We start from the raw sequence: 21,534 nt of genomic DNA, 5'->3' as shown, positions 1-21,534 counted from the left end.
CACTTTAGAATTTAACAAAATAAAGCCATAACAGTGATTGAACTAATGCAATATCTGAGCTGCTGGCCCAGAATTAAACCCCTACTTTTGTTATCACCACATAAACTGTGCCAGCCTCCACGAAAATAACTTGTATATCTGAATCAGAGGGAAACAAAGACATTCATTCTTATCTGTGTGGAATGTAACTTCAGGGTGCCAATGGGTTATAACTTGGCTCCATTATTACATTCATTTAAGGTTTTCCTCCTTGTGGTTGGAGCACAATGCAGATTTCTGCATGAATCACTATGTGGTGGAGGATGTGGATTTTAAGCAATTTTATTGTCTACTTGTGTATAAGCCATTAAATTCATGCTTTTTAAAACACCAAGAAACATCTGTATATACATGAATACCAATTGTGGTAAACAAATGTTTGTATTGTATAGCAACCAGTCCAATTTAGATTTTTAGTTTATCCTTTCAGACTATGATTGGATGCTATAGGTTGCCTATTCATGGGGCAAGTATCTCAGTCAATTAGGACAACATTTATGGCTCATTGAATGGAGAAAAAACACATTTGTGGTTAAATATTCTGAGTGGCAAAATCTAGGTATTAGGCGGTATGAGTGGTAGATGTGACTTGACAACTAGTGTCGGTCGAATATCTCACTGTTCGATTCGACAGCTATTCGATCGAATAGTGAGAAATTCTCCGGGTGATCAAATGCCGGATTCGAACACCATTGAAGTCATTGGTGCGAAAATTTAGGTTTTTTTAGGGTCTTTTAATCAGATTGCTCTTGCAGCCCTTTACTAGTTGTATGTGTTGTTATATAGAGTTTCTCTATCCAACAACACATAGTACAGCACTGCAGCAGCGATCGCTGTTGCCTCGCTGTGCTACTACATGTATTCTTGGATAGGACAAGTCCGCATTCATCACCTGTAGTGCCCAGACATTGTAGTAGAACTTCAGAGGTCTGCAGTTCAGTTTCCCGCGTGACATCACAATAGACCACCACTATGATCTCCAGGCACTATAGGTGATGAATGGGAACATTCATCACCGATAGTGGCCGGAGATCCAGGAGATCCCGCAATGACAGGAGGATTCCCATGGCTGCAAAGCCGGGGGAATCATAATGTCATTGTGGGAAAACCTGTAAAAATAAAAAAAGGTAAAAAAACACAAACATTCAATAAATTACTTTAAATTTTTTTTTCTAAACACATTTCTTACATTTTTTTCCCCAAATTTTTACCGTTGTATGTTGTATGGCTCTCACAGAATTACATTTTAAAATATAAGGACAACCCGAATTTGAACATTAACACTAGTGACAACCACATCATATTCTTGTTTCTTACACAGAACTAATTTTGAATTAGACAAAACTAGGAATCAGACAATATAGGGCCTGTTTATAAAGCAGTTAGTGTGATTTCCCCCACATATTTTTTTCTGGCGCTAAATCACTCAAACATATGTACCAGGAAGATTCACCTGCAGTAAATATTTGGCGATTGTCAGATTTATGGCTTAGATTTATGGCTTAAATTTATTATACAGCATTATATTAGATTCTAAAACATTGGGCATTAAAGCTCTCCAAGGCTGGAGAGGATACACTTTTAATCAGTGAAGCTGGGTGATCCTGCAAGCCTGGAATGGATCTGGTCCAGTATCACTGATGAAAGTATATCCTCTCCAGCCTTGGAGAACTTTCTAAATCAGGCACATTGACATTCCTAAACAATATTTGATTAATACCTCATTTTGGTATATCAGTGTGAGCAAATAGTGATCAGGAATACTCATTCTCTGTTTGACCGGCATTCAACTGGGAGCACTTTCTAAAAGCCACCAGCCAACAGAAACGCTCCCTGATGATTCCAGTAACAAACATACCACTCTGCCAGTTACAAAAGCCAGTTGCTTTTGTAAATTTTAAGAAGGTTGGTTAGGAGCGCTCCCAGCTGAATGCCAGCTCTGGCAACTCTAATTAATATTTTATGATATATTAGGCTTTTTTAAGCTGCACCATTTACATCCTTTCCATCAGAATCCAGCTGTCTACAAATGCATACTCCTTTGTAAAGTGAGGTGCACAGCTTTGACCAATTGTGGCCATCATCTTACCCGCAGGCACCTGCCTATATTGCCTTGTGGATGATCCAGCATTCACTGAGTCACTGACATTGGATGAGGCAATTGCTTGTTAGATGTCCTTCGATCTCATGGGCTCATGCATCTTTCAGGCCAGTGACTGACTGAGTGAACATATGATGTTAGGACAACAATGACAGTCCTAGACCATGCATTCCCAAAGGAACTCTTATGTTAGTATGCATCTTGTTAACACATGAGTGCTGCAGCAATACGTATAACCTCGTACTACTGGCCTTTCCCTCCACCAGTTCTGTTGTACATATTATGTTTCTTTTTTTTCTAGTGTTCCACCTCCTGTGGTCTGGGTGCAATGTGGCGCTCAGTTGTGTGCACAGAAGACGGTAATACCACATGTGATGCCAGTACCAAACCAGCTCCTGCACGTCGTTGCTACCTGCGGCCTTGTGCTTCTTGGACAGTGGGAAACTGGAGCAAGGTAACCAACCCGCTTTCCATCTTTCTGTTCTTTAATAGAAAAGCATTGACTAATCTACAATATAGTAAATGCGGGTAAATCATGTCAATGCTGATTTATTAGGTAGTTGGAGCAAAATCTCTGCGTCATACATAAAGGAAATATAAAGTGTTTTGAATATATTTCATGATTTAATACAACAGTTCAATTATTTGTACACCTATTTAAAATAAAACTTACCAAAAACCATTATAGTCTCTTAGAAAAAAAAATGTATTTGTAATCAAGCAACAAACAAAAATAGTTTATAAATCTAGATTTTTTTAGTGTAAAAACACCAGACTATTTCCTTTTTGCCTGCTTGATTGTTTCTCTGCAGTGCTCTCGGAGCTGTGGGACGGGAGTCCGGATCAGAGACGTTCAGTGTGTGGACACACGGGATAAAAGGATTCTGAGACCCTTCCACTGCCAGAGTACCATATATAAGCCACGTGTTCAAATAGTTTGTCATGAACAGAAATGCATGGAGTGGTATATTTCTTCCTGGAGAGAGGTGAGTACTGGGGCACTAGACAGTTAAAAATGTTAATGCTTGCAGAATATTCTTTAGTTCAACAGATACAACTAAAACAAATGCAATGGGCCTGATTTATTAAAGTTCTCCAAGGCTAAAGAGGATACACTTTCATCAGTGAAGCTGAGTGATCCAGCAAACCTGAAATAGATTTGCTCAAAGTAATTTGCTATTTGTTAGCAAATGTTTTGAATCCTGGACCAGATCCATTCCAGGTTTGTTGGATCACCCAGCTTCACTGACGATAGTGTATCCTCTCTAGCCTTGGAGAACTTTAATAAATCAGCCCCAATGTATCTATGATATTGCATTGTTCTCTTCCCATTTAATTCATCATTGGTCATGTAGGACAGGCCTTTGTATTTATTTATAGACCATATTTTTTCTGGTTTTGAAATTCTAATAACTTTCTGTCTTGGTGTTAATAGTGACCCTGAGCATTAGAGATTATGAGTCTACCCAGCATATACATAATCCAATGTAATTTATCAAATCCTGTAATTTTCCAGGGATTTGATCCACAGTAGCTACTTTGTGGGATTGGACCAAACTAGCTTCTATCTTCCTCCATGCATATCAATGAGCCTTGGAAATCCATAATCCTGTCACCAATTTACTGGTTGTCCTTCCTTGGACCACTTTTGGCAGGTACTAACCAATGCATACCTGAAACACCCCATGGGACATTCAGTTTTAGAGAGATTTTTTCACTAATCATCTAGCTAGTATAGTTTTGCTCTTGTTACTGACAAATATCTTGCATTTAACACATCACCTTTAAGTACTATGTCACTTCACTTGGTGCAGAACATATCTCATACCTTGACGAGTGCCGTTATAACAACATAATCAATGTTCACTGGTCTGTAGTGTTAACATTTTGGCTGCCCCGTGTACTATGTTCCACAGTTAAACATGAAAATTGTATAATGTTGGAATTTCCTGTTTTATAAAGTTGCATACCCACCTGGAAGCTTGGAACACTATGGGGTCACCCAAACACAACTCTCTTTCAATGCTTTTATGCCTTATTAATATTATTAATAACAATATTTATATAGCGCCAACAGATTACGCAGTGTTCCACATTGAATAAAAAGCTGTGTGTACTACATGCTACCAGGTCTTGGTTTGATTCTGCAAGGTGTAGGTCAGAAAACACTGTGCGGTACTTCATATGCAGGTAGTCCCTGAGTTAAGGACATCCGACATATGGACAACTCCTAGATACGAATGGGCTTTCCTGCTCGCTTGTGTGCAGGACAGAGTCTTAAGGGGGAAGGGGTGTGATTCGCATTACTTACAGAAGTCTTTTGCTGTTCTGCAACCTTTTGTAACTTTAATGACCAAGACAAACTCTGCAGTTGTTTATTTTTGCATATCAAAGCACAGCTTGCTCCAGATGGTAATGAATGTCTAGGCTCCATAAAGTTTCTTTTTGCTTTGTTTGTGATTAACTCACAGTGAGGATTTTATGCAGTAACTGACACCACGCTGCCTAATAATATGGTGAGACAAACATCTGTCCTATTTGCATTTATTAAAATAATGTACCTGTTCTGACTTACATTCTATTTCAACCTAAGGACAAACCTACAGTCCCTATCTTGTATGTAACCCGGGGACTACCTGTATTTTGTAAGTACTGCTTCACCCTGAAATAGAAGGAAGCTTTAAAAGATACTGGTGCCCAGCTGCCTCACTGTTCTACATGTTTCCATGGTAGTGTGGTGTTATTTACAAAGAAAATTATGATAGGAAGAGGAAAAAGGAGCTTGTTCTTAAGCTGTGACTCTTACTAAAAGTACCAGGTGCTGTACTATATATGACACAATGAGGTGAAAATTCCGGCTGTGGATTCCCCCATCACACCGTTCACACAATAGTATGACAGTCAATAAGGGAGTTAATCTGCCAAGTTTTCATTGCACCTGTTTCCTGACACAGATCATGGAAGTGATAGAAGTTTGCTGCAGCGTGGAGAAATACATAAGTCATAGAGAGATATAAAAGGCCTTAAAGTGGAACTATAAACTAATTTATAAGTGAATAAAGTTATTGAATATCTGCAGAGGTCATCCTTATATAAAGCAGAACTAAACCACACAAATAAAAAACTGCAAGCTAGCACCCTACTTATTGCATGGACAGGCTATGTCTTCTCTGCAAAAATATCACCTTACCTGCTTGTTTGCGATTTTTTACCTTAAGTCATCTATCCTTGCTACTTTGCCGGCATTAACATCTTCACCTGAAGCTCTTTTGGGTTTAGGATCTTTGGTCATCTTGATTATTCAGGCAGAAATAACATAACTCCTATGCGCACACATTCATTTATTCCCAGTAGGCATCTATGTAAGGATTGTACACTGAACTACACATGTGCAAGTGTGTATTCAAGAGAATATTGCAAACAAGCAGCTACTGATAAGTTTGTTTTACACAATGCTCAATGCCTGTCTGCAATAAAGAACATGTCTACTTTTTTTGTGGGTGACCTTTGCAGATTTTAAATGATTTTATCCACTTTTAAATGATTTTGTAAAATATGCAGCAAACATGCCAGTAGTGGGGCTCTCTGTGGGCTTTTGTTAAGGTTTGTTGGTTTGTGTTAACAGTATCAGTTTGAGATTGATCATTGCATCCCTATAAACTATAAAATTAACTAAAGCCCAATGACACAGGTCTTTTAAACATTGTTCTTTTACCTTCTCATTGTCATTATCTTGTTTGTTTTGTGAAAATCAAATCATACTGCCCATACTGTGCTAGCCTTTCTCAAATATCCTACCTTAACGTACACACGTGCAATAATTGTCGTTGGAAAGGATCTTTCACAATCCTTTCCAACGACAAATGACTGCACTATGCATGAACAAGCGCTGAGCATACATCGCCATTTTACTCTGTGGAGAGGGGAGGGGGAGAACGACAGAGCAGCACCCTGCTGTGCTTTCTGCCCCCTTCACTTCCATTACGATTGTTCATCGTCTGTGGATCTGCCAGGACGGTCCTTTGGACGACGGGCGCTGCACACTACAGATTTCAGATCATTGTCCGATCTCAGACCACAGCCGGACGAGATCTGTTGCCCGTGTCTAGAGTGTACATCACCAGAAATGGTAATTGATTAATGTATCTGATTCAGAAATTGTCTGTCATTTAAGTTCGTTCTACAGAAATGGGTATGTTTGACAAAAGGCCACAGTCAGCTGTTTCATTACATAAAAGGTTTCAGAGAAAACATATTTGAAAAACCTACCTGTTCTTTTTTTATTTTTGGAACAAGCCACCCTTGTGGCCTTAGCGATTCCCAAACTCTGGTACTGTTGCTTCCCTAAAGAAACATTGCTTCCTGCTGATTACAGTTGTAAGATATAAGAAGAATACACATTAAGGAGACTTTTTATGCACAAGTATGCTTTCCCTAATGTCAGCTTTAGTAACAGTGGTTAGAAGAGAGAGAAAGCAAAAGTGTTGGGTGTGTGGTGAATGAATGTATGTGAATGTTGCACATATTTAATAAAAAACATTCTATTGGCTGTCCAGTGGTGGGCAAAGTCAGCCAGGGGCCCCAGAGGAGTGATGGCTGCCTTCCTTATCTGACCTAAGTTACTTTATCTATTTGAGTAAATTAAGCCTAATGAATCACTGCCACATAATCACTGCATTTCACTGCAACAACACATTGTAATTCAATGTCGTGCCAGCCGAATATGTAAATGTTTGTAACAGCTTATCATACTGTAATAGCAAATTACATCAACTAGCAAGTGCATAATATATCACCCGGCATAAATAAAGACTACACCCAACAAAACCACATTAGGTATCTAGAGTGATTCGTATTAACTAACAATAATTGTAGCCCTCACCCCCCTACATATTTAGCTACCCCCAGCTCCAGTTATAGAATTTTCAGGACCACGGACCACCAAAGGGACTTTTTCAATGACCACCAATGTAACAGAAGTATTTACCCGGATTGCCAAAGAAATGGAAGGTTTTACACGGTACACAAATACCTTGAGTATATTAGTAGTTTGTGTAACTACATCTGTTTCATTGGAGATCAATGTAAATGCCCCTGTAGCTATCTATCATGTTACATTGATGATCAATATAACATCCCATATTACATTGGAGATCAATACTATGGTTTCTGTAAATACCATAATTACATTGGTAGAAGGGCCATTTTACATTGGGGTCATTAAAATACTCGCACTTATTGGTGTTTAGTGGAAGAAGAAGTGGAAGGCTCATTAGAATATGAATTGGTGTTCAAAGAAGAGAAAAGAGCCCCAGTCTATCTGTTGAAAATGGTCACTTTTCTGAAATAGGAGCTCTCTGGACTTGATTATTCCTGTGGGAGGAAATTGTGGAAATCTATGGGGGTAGTGCCAACATACTCATAACTTGGCATTGGGTACTTTTTTCATTAAAGACCGCTGACCGTCATTTGGCCACTGGCTATCTGGAGGTTATGTAGCCAATTATAGTTACAGCTCCTATAGAGAGGTCCTCAGAGAGTGTGCTGCAACTACATTAGCACAATATTAAACTTTGCACTAAATCATATTATGAAAAAAACTATTTGTTTGCAATGGATACAAGTTCTTTTTTATTTGTGTTTACTTTTCACTGCATGTTCACTTCATGTCTCTTGCAGGCAGTAATGGATTTTTTGTCATGATTTTGTATTTCCTTGTAGTGCTCAGAGGAATGTGGTGGTGGCATGCAGCAGAGACTGGTCACCTGCCCTCAGACTGGTCGCTGTGATGAAAGCCTTAAACCCAATAGCAGCCGTCCCTGTAATGAAAATCCATGCACAACATGGGCCGTAGGACCCTGGGGCCAGGTAAGTGTTAAATCTGTCACAAATTGTCACAAATTGCACAAATTATCTAGAAAGCTTCATTGTAAACCAGCTTTATGCAACACTGATTACATTTGGGGACATGTTTGAGTCCCCTCACATTCCTTTTCACTGTCTTCTTCTTTCTGGGCTGTCTTCACGCTTTGGCTGCATTTAGTGCACAGCTACCTGCGGAGGGGGAATCCAGCGTCGCCAGGTGAAATGCGTGAACAAAAAGACGGGGATGGCTGAGGAAGATAATAATCTGTGTGACCATGAACCATGGCCTGAAAACATCCAGAAGTGTAACCCTCAGGACTGCCAGCAGAACAAAACCAGTAAGTTTCTGCACTCATTAAGCTGCTACACACAGAATCGTACACGTCCTAAAAGCTAACTGCTTTCTATTAAACATCCAGGTTGCATGATACATGTACCTTTTAACACGGTGCTGTCCAGAATGTTCTAACCATTTTCCATTTTTTAGATATATGCACATTGTAACATGGTACCAAGGTAAAATCAGCAGTGTTTTGTTTGCAGGCAACTTACTCTGTTTATTATTAGTAATTTGTGTTCTGGGGTTGGTTTTGCTGGGAATCCGCAAGAACAGGGTGTGGCAAGATTCCCAATTCCGAGTCCTGCATTTTCCCAAGGCCCAGAGGCCTCTTTATTACACCTGGTACTAAGCATCTGAGTCCATGAGTCAGATTCTCTGTTGGTCAGACTGTGATCTTCCTAATGGGAAAGGAAGCATTTGTTTTGAAGCCAGCCTGGACAAGCTGTTTTATGTTAGCCAGGAGGCTGTAAATGTTTTGTTTATGGTCATTGGTTGCAACAACACAAGAGTGTCTATATTGTTGTTCTGATCAATAAAGAGGGCTGGAACCCTTAAAAATTTAACTTCAGGGGCATGGAGTTGCCTTGTTTCCAGCCTGCCATATGATATATATATATATATATATATAGCCATCTTGATTGGCCAGGCCAGGAAGATGTAACTCATGAAATGAGCTTTTTCAGTTTATACAGTCCTGGCTTCCCCTGCACTTGGTAGGTATCCTGACAACTAAGGCTAAGTAGCACTTGCAGGTTTTTGACTGGCTGGTAAGAATCAGGCTAGTGAGAATGATTATTGCAGAAGGCACATTAGCTTTTACTTTCTGTAATACTGCTTTGCCTGATGCAATGTTTTTAAAAGTTAAAGTTGAATTTTATTTTTTTTAAACTTTTACATATTTTCATTCGCTTTCATTCTTTTAATTCACAAGAGATAGAATAACTAAAAAGTTTCACATGCCAGTGAGTCACAATGGAAAACGGAGATAAACAGGAAGTTACCAAATATCACTACAATCAACATTGTATAGCAATACATGAAACTGTTCTAGAGTTGTTGACTTCTCATGAAATTCTGAGTTTCATAATAAAACATTATTTATTGGGAGTGAGAAAGAAGGAAAAAAAAAGGAGGGGAGAGATTTAGAACTAACCAAAAAAAAGAAGGTAAACAGTATTAATCTCCTAATCTCTGGAAATAGAAGTGCCTACAAGACCCTATAGGGGTACAAATATAATGATAAAATACAAGACATTCAGAGGCGAGAGAGAGAAGAAAGTTTGCGTAGTATCATGGCTAGGCTTCATTCATCTTTTGTAGAGATGTAGATGAAGTACCTTATGGCAGCTCAGTCAACAATGCAAAGGAATACATAATTTAATAATAAAAGTTAGAATTAATATCTTTCATTAGTTGATCCATTGATCTCGACAAACCCCCAGGCCATTATTTGTGGCTTCAACCTTTTACATACTCTATATGAAGTTCAGCTGTTCAGCTAGTTTAAGGGTCATGCTGATCTTACAAACCTAATTCAACTGGGAAAATTAAACAGCCCGTAGCTGAGTGGTAATGAACTCTACATCTGCAGATCAGTCATGTGAGTGTATGTATTGCAGAGTTCTGATATCACACAACCACTATGTTCAGACACTTGTATATTTGTGCCTTTAGCATGCTTGCAGCATGTATTTTCCGCATCTGTGGTGTGAAATACCTTTTAGAAATACCTTTTAACAGTGCAGCTGACAATTCTCTGGAGCACCTATAAAAATAGATGAAATACTGGCCTTTAAACACCTTACTGGAATTTTGCAGTGGGATGTTTAAGTCACATACAGAACAAGCGAAATAAAAAGAGAAATAGTAAATGTTTTGTGCAGTAAAAACATTTTAATGTAATTTTGAACACTATGTATGGGATAATGAACACTGAGTAGTTAATTTAAAAACAATATAATCTATATATAAATCAATGAATGCCGATCAGAAACAACCGCCTATTTGTTCATGTGTTGCTAGAAATGATTTCCAGCAACAAAAACCCTACATATGCTTATAGCCTAACATGCCTAATATCTAACTGAAAGCAAAATCTTATAAGTATAAAAAGCATTGATCATGTAAGTATAGAAGAAGATAAACCTTTTCTATTAGAGCCACTAGAAAATTAAGTGTCATTTGAAACTAGCCAGTGCTTATATTATTAAGAAATAAATACCCGTATGGCTCACTGGTTTTCTAGCATTTATTTGGCAATTAGATATCTGAAGTTTCATGATATGCCCTTTTTGTTATCACAGTAGCTTGATAAGACAAAGTTGTGTGTATGCCTTATGATATCAACTGCTGGTACATCTCCAAACCAAATGTAGAGAACTTTGGTATTGTGGATGCCAGTGCCATCATCAAATGCTAACATTGGAGTCTAGACATAGCAGTGCCAACAAATCACATGCACATTATCTGCAGTCCCCTAAGTAGGAATGGCGAGGTTAAGTTTATACTTTAGTTGTTGACTTATTAACAGTGACCAAGATTTCAGATTACAGGGTCAGTCAGTGGGTTACACTCCCATTAAGTAAAATATGAGGAGAGCAGGCCTGCTTTCAACAAATCATACATGACCTATACCTGCACCATATTGTACTGAACACCAATGTTCCACCAGTCAAGCAATCTCATATACATATAAATATACATACTAAGGGAAATCAACCTGATCCTGATCACATCTACCGTATGTTATTTTTTTTATTAATATTATTATTGTTAAACAGGATTTATATAGCACCAACATATTACGCAGCACTGTACAAAGATAGGGGTAGCAAAATACAGACAGTTACAGACAGTGACACAGGTGGAGAAGAGGACCTTGCCCAGAAGAGCTTACAATCTAGGCATTGGGGGAAGTCTCACACAATACGAGGGGAGATATGAAGTGATGGGTAGTGGTGAGTGTTTTAAGAGACAGAAGAGGTCGGGTAGGCAAGTCTGAAAAAGTAGGTTTTGAGTGCTCTTTTAAATGAGTGGAACGTAGGAGCAATGTCTATGTCCCCTTTTCACCTATTAAAAAAACCTTTAATTAGTTGGGGGGGTGACTACAGTTCCCCTCCCGTTTCCCCTACTATGGCATCACTTGCTTACCAATCATAGAGTTGCCCATACATTCAATAGTTATTGAAGCAAATATTTGAGCTGTGTAAAAACGTACAAAAAAGTATCACTGTGCAGATATTATTCAGCTACCTATGGGTTATGTGTTCTGTTCTTTGGAGAGAGGAAGCCAGGCAGGGAAGAGGATCTGCAGGAGCTGCAATGCTGCAGAGACTACAAATATGCATGCAGGATTGCTAAACAATGTTTTGGGACATCTGTACTCATAAAATATTTTTTTTCATGATATGATCAAAACTATTATCTCTAGGAATGAAAATCTAGTACCTGTATAGAGCTTCCGTGTAATTTGTTGCTTTTATGTATATGTGTAGGAAGCATGGATAGGGCTGGAAGAATAAGGCAGCCCAAGATCCATGCTTTTTACTGTAGATTAGACTCTCCTGCCTTTGATGACATTAAAAGCAAACATTACTTGTATTGGAAAATATCACAGTTGAATCAGAATATAAAAAAATGAAGAAAAAAGAATTTATTTTAGCCCCCATGGGCCCACACACCATATAAGCAAAGTAACAGGATCTTACAGCGACTTTGAAAAGCGTAGGGTGGAGTTTATGGAAACCGAGTTAAAAGTGGTATTGCGTGTTCTGTCAAGGTGTTTACATATCACTGGAAAATTATATGAAAGGCTGATTTCTAGAAAACAGTTTCTATTTTGTCTTATGTGACCCTTTAACCTGTTCTATGATTACTTATAATCAAACCTCTCTGCTGATTTGATACTCCTAACCCTGTGGATGTTGACATAATAAAGAAAAACAATGAACAGAAAGAGAAGCCTTTGAAGATTCTCTCTATGTAAACTTCATATTGTGAGCACAGGAAACGTATCCGCTCCTCATCACATATTGGAGGCACAGAACCTCCAGTTTCCTGGATTATTCTGCAATCTGCTGGATATCAGGGAATGTGAGGACAGTCAGATGTGTAGATGTCACACATACTATACAGCAATCTTCATAAATACAATCAATGATGGGGTCACTTTCTATATACATTGTTGGAACATCTAAGGATATAAACCCCAGTTAGTGCTAGTCATGTGAATAAAACAAAAAGTATTTTTTCTTATATATTGTAGGCATTTTCCTGGCAAAGTAACCTTTTGAATTTAAACCTAACTCTGCCAGATAACTGGCATTGCATTTCATTATTGCATGTCTGCACCTGGCTTGCTGACTCATTAGGGCTCTTTTCGTGCAGTTAGATGCTCTCAGGTGCAAAACTCCTTTATATTCACCCAGCAGTGCCAAACTCTGCAGGTTAACGTGTTTCCTTTGCAGTTTTGTGGTTTTTCTTCTAGAAGAAAAGCAACCATACGAACAGAAGTGACTTTTTATTAACTGTGCTGCTGTGATCCATCACAGCCTTAACCACATGCAAACATGTACACAATATGGTTCCCTAAAGCTCCCATCCAGTTGAATTGGAGCATTTGGCAGAGCTGTTGAGCCTATGGTGGAAAGTTGTAGTGAACCTATAACTATAGCTACTGGTAACCTTATTTCTTGAACTTCAGAGATAGAAAGTAATAAGTCTGTATGTTCTGGGTCCTGCTTCCCTCCCTATTTGTTAAAAAAGGGAGCACAGTACAGGATCACAGGATAACATTAAGCTAACATTCTGGACGGATGCAAAATTGTGTTGAATTGTGCTGCCATGTACCGTGAAATGTTTAGTTAACTTTTCATATTCAGTACATGTTATAGCATTAACAGCTTACTATGAAAAGCTCAAAAAAGTCTTTGGGCCCCCTCCAAAATAGCACAGAGCACACCAGCTATAGGTGCAGACTTGTTCCAGGTCCAGTATCTTTCCCATCCAACACATTCCAGAGCACATCCCAAACCTACACGCCATAGATCCATCTTCCATCAAAGTTTTACTGTTCACAAGCAACTTTGAGTCATTTGTATTTATTAAGCTCTCTTAATATAACAGTTGCTCGCCTGGGGCTTGTCTTTTGTACAATAAAACTTGAATATAGGGCAAATCTGCAGTGTGCTTTGGGACTTTTCTTGTGACCTGTCCTTTCTTTTTTATAGGTAGGTAATAAATCTTGGTCTCCTCCCCATTCCTATATTGTGAATGGACGGTGAAGTGGAAGCAGCACAGTGATGAGCTTATCTCTCTGTCACTATGCTGTCTCCCTAAATCAGCATGTCTAAATAGTTCTTTTTACTGTGTGTCCCTCCTCCAGTCTGAACTATGCTGTACAAAGAATTGTAAGAGCCAGAAGTTGCTTACACTACTTGCATTTAATAAAAATACATGCAATGGATATTTGTGTTCTGTAAAATAGGGTCAGACCTTATATTGTTGTCACAGCTGTGTGTAGCCTAGCATTTCACTAGGGAACATGTCATAATCTTTGCTTAAAGAAGTGGTCCACCTAAGCAGATTATCTCCATTATTATTATAGACAGCTGACATGATTAAAGCTTTATTTGCAAGATCACCTTTTTGCTTTAATTTATATTTAATATAAGAAATGGTCCACTTAAGCAGATTATCTCCATTATTATTATAGACAAAAGGCATGATTAAAGCTTATTTTTCAAGATCACCTTTTTTGCACTAATATACATATTTAGGGTTTCTTTCAGAACTTTTATACCTGATTGGCATCACTTTATTTGCTAATCACATGTTATTTCTCCTGCAGGCCCATGCACCCGTGACCGCCTCACATTCAGCTTCTGCCGCACTTTGAGGATACTTGGTCGTTGTTCCCTGGCCACAGTCCAAGCTCAATGCTGCCACACCTGCCAGGCTCATTCCCAAAGTTCACGCGAGCTCACGAACCAGCGGTTGTCCCGAAGGTGAGGATGACTGCTGGACCTCTAGTCTCAGGGACATAAATTGTGCAGTGGACATGTTTGCAATAATTGGATATAGTCACCCCTGCTGAAAATGGTCCAAAAGATCCGTCCCTGCATCTCCTGACTTACAAGTGAGGTCTTTAACTTTTGACAAGACTCTGGAAATTAGGGAACAGGTTCCTATGTGGAACAGACTCTTCTAGGTTACCACTTACCCAAAAACCCGTCCAAGAATGCACAGTCTCCGGACCCATGGTGCTAATGATCAAGTGACAAAAACTCAGAACTTTTTTGATGGTTCACTGGCTGGCCGGTGGATGAATGTGGTATTATAACAGTCAGATTTCTGGTGCTCTATGATGCTAATAGGTCACTATTTTGTGTAGCTAGACAGCAGCTTATTAAAAGTCCCACACATGAGGCAAGAGGACCTGTGTGCCCTCCTTCATACCTCTAGTTTGTGTAAATCATTTTTCAAGCATTGTGCACTGATAAGGAATATGGGACTAATTGCTGCTGAAAACTAAAGAACAAATTACTGAAAGCAGGTAGGAAGTCGTTGTGAATTAAATTGTATTCATCAATATTCAGCCTCATTTCATCTACCTGCCGGTGATTCCTCTGATCACTCGTCTAAGCCATATCATCCTATGGTGGTCAGATAAACCAGGAATATAGCTTGTATGGATTAATAATAAATCTGAACTCCAGGTAGATATGACTTGGTTTTATCTTGTTGTGATCCCCTGTATAACAGCATCAAAATGACAGAAGGAATGACAGCGCTATAAAAGCCAATCAGCTGTAAAACAACAGGAAACTTGCAGACAAGAGTGAAATGATGATCAGTCTGCTGCTGTCCCATTACTATCTAATCACAAGCTGGGATATAGATGTGACCTGTGTATTGGATAAGGCTACGGTACGCACGTGCAATAATTGTCATTGGAAACAAATGATTGACGACCGATCGGGCGATAATCCTTAACAAAAAAAGTGCACAATGACAGACGAACGAGGAATGCCGCTGGACTGGAATGACCGTCCCGGCGGACCTGATTGGGTGATGATCGTTTGCAATCTATTATGTGTACGATCATTCAGTGATTGTGAATGTTCTGCAGTACACTTTCTCTAGTACACGTCACTACCTGCACCGTTCAAACGATCATATCTAGTGTGTGTATATTATTGGTGGATTATATTTGAACGATCGTATGGTTACAGCATGAACACAATTTTGCACTATACGATCGTTCAAAATAATCAGGCATAATCGTTGAACAGTTGTCAATCGTTCGTTTTGCAACGACAATTACTGCATGTGTGTACGTAGCCTAACTGCAGCAGAAAAGGTCAGGTAAATAGGCTAGCTGTCTGTGTATTTCTCAGGAATGGACGTACAGGAATGCAAATCCTATAGCAGGTAAAACAGCATCTATATGTATTTAATTGTTTATTTATCAATTTACCTGGAGTTCAGCTTTAATATTCTGGTCATTAAACAAGTCATGTGCCAATTAAAAAGAATCAATGTGCTGCTACACTGAATGGCACTAAATAGTTAGGGGCATTAGGGATTACATTAAAAATGTGGCTAAGTGCCTGAGATATGTAGCAAAGCAGCATAAACACACACAGAATAATGTACATTAATGCATATGTATTTGCATACCAATATGACAATGAATGCCACTGCTTGGGAAATAAAAGATCATCCAAATGTCCAGTTAACATACAATACTAATGATTCAATCATTTATAGCTTTAGGAATCTCTGTTGTTATTGGTGCTGTAATAGAGTATTCACTGTTCACATATTTTATAAAATGTCCTGCTCTGAGTAGGATGACATCCTTCTAGATATGGTGTTGTCTGTAATCACAACTGGGCTTCTTGTTCTCAGTTATTTTTTCTATGTCAATAAAAATTAACTTTTTAATGATTTTTATAGTTTTTTTTTACATGATAATTGTCTTGATTTTACCAGAAAAAAATGCATCAGAAAACATACAATCATTCTATTCTTTGACTTTTCGTTTTCAGCTGATCTTCTGCTTCCTGTAACAGACAAAGCAAGAGTGGCAGTTATAGGGTTAGAGAGAAATTACATAGTACTAACAATGGCAGTTACAGCTGGTCAGCTTTTATATGATTCAAATCTTTTTTTTTTCTTTTAAACGGTAAAACGTTTTTGCAATATCTTTAGAAAGATTAGCTTTTATTTATCTCCTAAAGTAAAACTTAATGCTTAAATTTTAAATTGTGCAAGTAGGCTGGCTTTTTTTGTAGTGCAGAAAGAACATAGGATATCCTTCTGTTATAAGGATTCTTACCTGCTGTTGCTTGCCTAGCCTAAGCCTGTAGACTATGGCCCTGATTTATTAAAGCTCTCCAAGGCTGGAGAAGATACACTTTCATCAGTGAAGCTGGGTGATCCAGCAAACCTGGAATGAATCTGGTCCAGGATTGAAAGCATTTGCTAACAAATAGCAAATAGCGAATTACAATTCATTCCAGGTTTGCTGGATCACCCAGCATCACTGATGAACGAGTATCCTCTCCAGCCTTGGAGAGCTTTATAAATCTGCCCCTATGTACAGGTGTAAAGTCCATAGAATAGGCTGTGCCATATAAAAGCAAAGGTGTATACCCAGTGGGGCAAAGACTATGTACCCCTGTAAACTACTGGTGTACAAGGATGTTATGGTGTGCGCAACACCTACTATTTTTTAAATTTGTTTAAAGTTGCCCAGGTGAGCCTTTGGACCAAACAGCTGTGAATTTTAACAAGTCAAGTCAAGACAAGTCAAACTTGAATATATGTAGGTCTGCCTTTTTTTTGTCAGCAATACCTAATTACCTATACAGAAGAAAAACTTAATAAAAGTGTGTACCAGGTCTGGTTTTATCAGAGTGGTTTTCTTTTTAAAAAACCTTTACCATGATCTTGCTGTAGAACAATCCACTTCTTGTGCTAAAACAAGTTAACTTTTAAGCTACTCCTTGATGAGCAGCATGAAATTAAAGCATTTGGCTGATGGCTTTGAGGCCTAAATGAAGAAAATTGCACCCCTGGCAACTTTGGGGAAAGTCAATGATAAAATGTAAGTTCACTTGCGACAATCATGTGACGTCTGTACGGGCCTTGAGAATGATGTTTTGAGGTGTTGAATGACTACTGAGCCCTTAACAGCTAACACTTTTGGAATACCTGATAGCGCTACTATGCTATCAGGCACAGAGGATTAGTGTTGGCTTTCAGAACACTAAAACTTTCTTAGATGGAAATGTACTGTCTTCCTTCCCGATCCGCCTCACACCATTATTTATTACTGCAGTTACTAATATATATATATTATATATAATATATATATATATATATATATATATAAAAATATATCAGTAATCTAATCCCCTGTGCTGCACTCAGAATCTGAGTACTGATCAGCAAACACTTTAGTATTTCAATATTTTTATTGGTTTTTAACAAATTTTTCAAAACAATAAAATGAACAAGACGTAAACAAGTTGCATATAAAACTTTACAAAAAGTTACAAAAATAGTGCAAAGCTGCTCAAAACCAATGTTGCCAAATAAAGATCAGTACATAAATTGAGGTAGAGCAAGACAGAAAAAATAGAAATCAAGAGCAAAAAAAATATGAAATTTCAGAAACGAATACAAAAGACTAGACAGGGGGAGACAAGATGAGACCAGGAGGGGAAAAAAGGAGGGAGGTAACCAGAGTTGATGAGATCAGGTGACCTTCCACTCGTATTGCTTTTCAGGTGCCTGGCAAACGGGAGCAGTAAGCTTTCCAAGGGTCCCAAATCGTTTTAAATTTGGCCATCGTGTTTTTAGGAGTATGGGTCATCCTATCATTCACTATGACTCAATCCATTTTAGAGTAAAAAGAGCTTAATGATATAGTAGATTATTTCCATGATTTCGCCAAAGTGATTCGAGCTGCCATAAAAATCAATTTCAACAGCTTTACAGAGGCGTTGGGGGCATCCGGGTCACATTTGCCTAACAAAGCAGTAACCAGAGAACACCTTATATCCCTCTCTAGAACCTTATTATTAATAGTAAATATCTCTTTCCAAAAAGCTTGGGCAAGCGGGCACAACCACCACATATGTAAGATTGTACCCCTAGCATCACAGCCCCTAGAACACCAAGGGGACGCTGAGGGATGACACTTGGAGAGCCGCTCGGGCACCAAATACCACCTTGAGAGAAATCTTGGAAAGCGAGTAAGACACTTCACTCCATTTTTCCCTGGAGAGTGTAACACTCAGGTTGGGTTGTTCCAGGGGGACATGGGCTGAACAAAGATCTAGACCTATATTTGTCCCATATTGTAATAGAATGGCATGAGGCAGAACACTTCTGGTATTGTCCAAGTATCCAGCAAACACTTTTGAACACGAGAACCTCATCTTATATCCCTTCTGAAGGATTCTGTCCAATAGAAAATTCCTACTTCACCATCGGACTCTGGTTTCCCTTAGTACAATTAGCATTACAACAGAGCAGGAAGATGAAAGCAAGTATTTAAATAGTAAATACATGACAATGACAATTTGATTCAGCAGCCTTTAACTGTAGCTTGCAAATCCTTCCTTTTAATGTCCTATGGGACCTAACCAAAATGTCAGCAGCATATGGTATTATTATGGATTCAGGGGAAAATTATATACAAATTACCGAAAACAAACATCAGTTACTTGCTTTGAGTAGCCCTCCACTTTTTCCTTCCTCACATATTTATAAATCCAAGGTAAATGATGGCCCATTTCAGGATGCTCCCTGTGAACTACCCCAGGCCCCCGGAACAATTATCACTCTAAAATATTCTCTAAGAATAACAGATTTTTTAAATATGAAACAGATACAAATAAACATTCTGCAAACAGTTGGGCTTTTGTAAGGTAGAGACCTAGGAATAACTGTTTAAGTCATGAACTAGAAAGGGCTTCTGTTTATGAGTCTGTGGAGGAAATGAGGAAGGCTTGCCTGCTCATATGGGACTTTGTCCTTTGTTCATTTTTCCATATATTTGTGCACATCCGACTTATCCGGAGATTTGTACAGCTATAAATACACCTATTGTGTATTGAGACCTGAACTGTGCTCCTATGGGAGTCAATGAGTCTTCGGCCACTGTCACATAATTTCTCTTCTATCTCATCTGTGTGTAGAACAAGGCCATCTTTACCTGGCCACATTCCCACCATACACCCACCAGGCAGCAGCTAAACAATGAACCAAAAGTAAGTGTAGCTGCAAAAACAAAGAGTGCAGCCAAGGATTGGAAATCACCAAGTTTTTGCTTACTATACATAGTAGAATTTATTATAATCATCATGGTTTATCATAATGTAAAGTTTTAAATAAATTTTCAAAAGTAGCAAGGCAGAATAATGGGATCTTCAAAGACAAAGGCCATTTCATTTATTCATCTTATTACCCCACACTTGCAAAAGTTGGGATTCATCTCTAGGTAACCATCGTCTAGTCATTGCTGGTGTGTTTGTTTGGATTAGGGGGTCGGCAAAGTTTTTTGCCCACTAGGCCATTTATGGGGTGGGTGGGAGCACACTAGGCCCGCCCCACCCTAATGGCCCCACACACCACCAGGGAACGCTCCTGAAGTGAAATCCCCCTAATCTGTATGCATTGTGGAGGAGAGAGATTTACCTTCAGGGAGCTTTCCCTATTTACCACGGCTGCAGAAGTATCAACGCCGGCCTCGGTTAATAGGGGAGCAAGTGCAAGGGGGCAGCACCAGAGCTTCTGCGGCTTCGGAGCTTCAGCGGCTCCAGTAGTTCCTAACGCCCCCTGGCCAATCCACTGGGTCTGGCTTGCCAGCAGGCATTAGGCCAGATCAGCCAGGGGGCGTTAGGCCAGAACAAACTACCGACTAAACCGTATCTGGCCTAAAGGCCGAAGTTTGCCGACCCCTGGCTTAGATGCTTATGCTAAGCTTGTCATCCTTAAGACCAGTACACACGGCGGATCGCTGTCGCTGGAAACAATCTTTTGTGATCATTTGCAGTGACAAATGAAGGAATGAGAACTGTACACACAGCACTGTTCTGTTCTATGGAGAGGTGAGGGGGAAAGACTAGCAAATGGCACCATGCTGTGCTCTTCTCCAAAGGAAAACACAGCAGTCGTTCATCAATCTGTTAAGGGATTGTTGTAGACATCAGATTCTCACCTGAAACAAGCATGACCTTTGTCTCAATGGACAATCATTTTATGTGTGTACATAGCTTTAGGCTTCCTCTACTACTTCAGGGGTTGCTGGCCTGGACTATGTCAATTCATATCATATGTTCTAACACTTTATTGGTTGCATGCCTATTTTAGATCAGTACCTCACTACGTTGTCAGGTCAAAGATTCAAAAAGAACTGAAACCATAAGATCAGTATGACAGCAACAGAACTTATTTCAGAATGGGGTCAGTATTAGTAGCCTCTGAGCACAGGCTTTCTCCAAAGTATTGGTAGAACTATGGGAGCCGCCACAAGGGGTACATATTATACAGAGATTACATTCTCTGGACCAGATAGTATAGTGATACATTACCTTAGCTAGCATTGCCTGCTACTCCAACTCTCATCATTCAAGGGTGGGGTGGGGGGGTTAAGTCCTTGTCCCAAGATTAAGCTGTGATTTAGGTCAGGTTTACAGGAAGTGCCAGTTAATTAGTGGTAAGGCATTCCCTAAAACAAACTGGCACACATCAGTTTGGTTCAGCCCTCAATGGTTTATTATGCTCATCTTCAAATTGGGACAAAGGTTCTATTGACAAGAGTCTAAGAGGGAAATTCCCCTTTACTTTGTGCTGCATTTCTAGTTTGGGAAATAAAGGGAAATCCTTAGACACAAAAAAACACACACAACAACAACAACAATCTCATAGGAGTTTAATTCCTTCTATACGCCAAAACAAGAAAAAAAAGTTCCTATAGATATAGTTTAATTTGGAATCATATTAATTATTGTATAATATATATATATATATATATATATATATATATATATATATATATATATATATATATTTACACACACAGGTAGGTAGGTCCATAAATATTTGAACATTTTTTTCTAATTTTGGTTTTGTACATTACCACAATTAATTTTAAATGAAACAACTCAGATGC

The 21,534-nt window shown here is 38.8% G+C and overlaps 1 protein-coding gene across 1 annotated transcript in view; it reads left to right on the top strand.

Moving 5' to 3' along the window:
* Positions 1–16,295, top strand: part of ADAMTS7 (ADAM metallopeptidase with thrombospondin type 1 motif 7) — a gene marked incomplete in the record, with an annotated part of 78,049 nt that extends 61,754 nt beyond the window's left edge. The window contains 5 exon segments of the mRNA XM_072399120.1: positions 2,442–2,594; positions 2,953–3,126; positions 7,862–8,008; positions 8,184–8,343; positions 14,194–16,295. Of these exon segments, the coding sequence (XP_072255221.1) occupies positions 2,442–2,594; positions 2,953–3,126; positions 7,862–8,008; positions 8,184–8,343; positions 14,194–14,354 (795 nt within the window).
* Positions 16,296–21,534: the final 5,239 nt, after the last annotated feature.

This window comes from Pyxicephalus adspersus, chromosome 2 (genome assembly GCF_032062135.1).
Source record: "Pyxicephalus adspersus chromosome 2, UCB_Pads_2.0, whole genome shotgun sequence".
Taxonomy (NCBI): domain Eukaryota; kingdom Metazoa; phylum Chordata; class Amphibia; order Anura; family Pyxicephalidae; genus Pyxicephalus; species Pyxicephalus adspersus.
The sequence above is the reverse complement of the archived record's forward strand: the minus strand, read 5'-3'. Positions and strand labels throughout refer to the sequence as shown.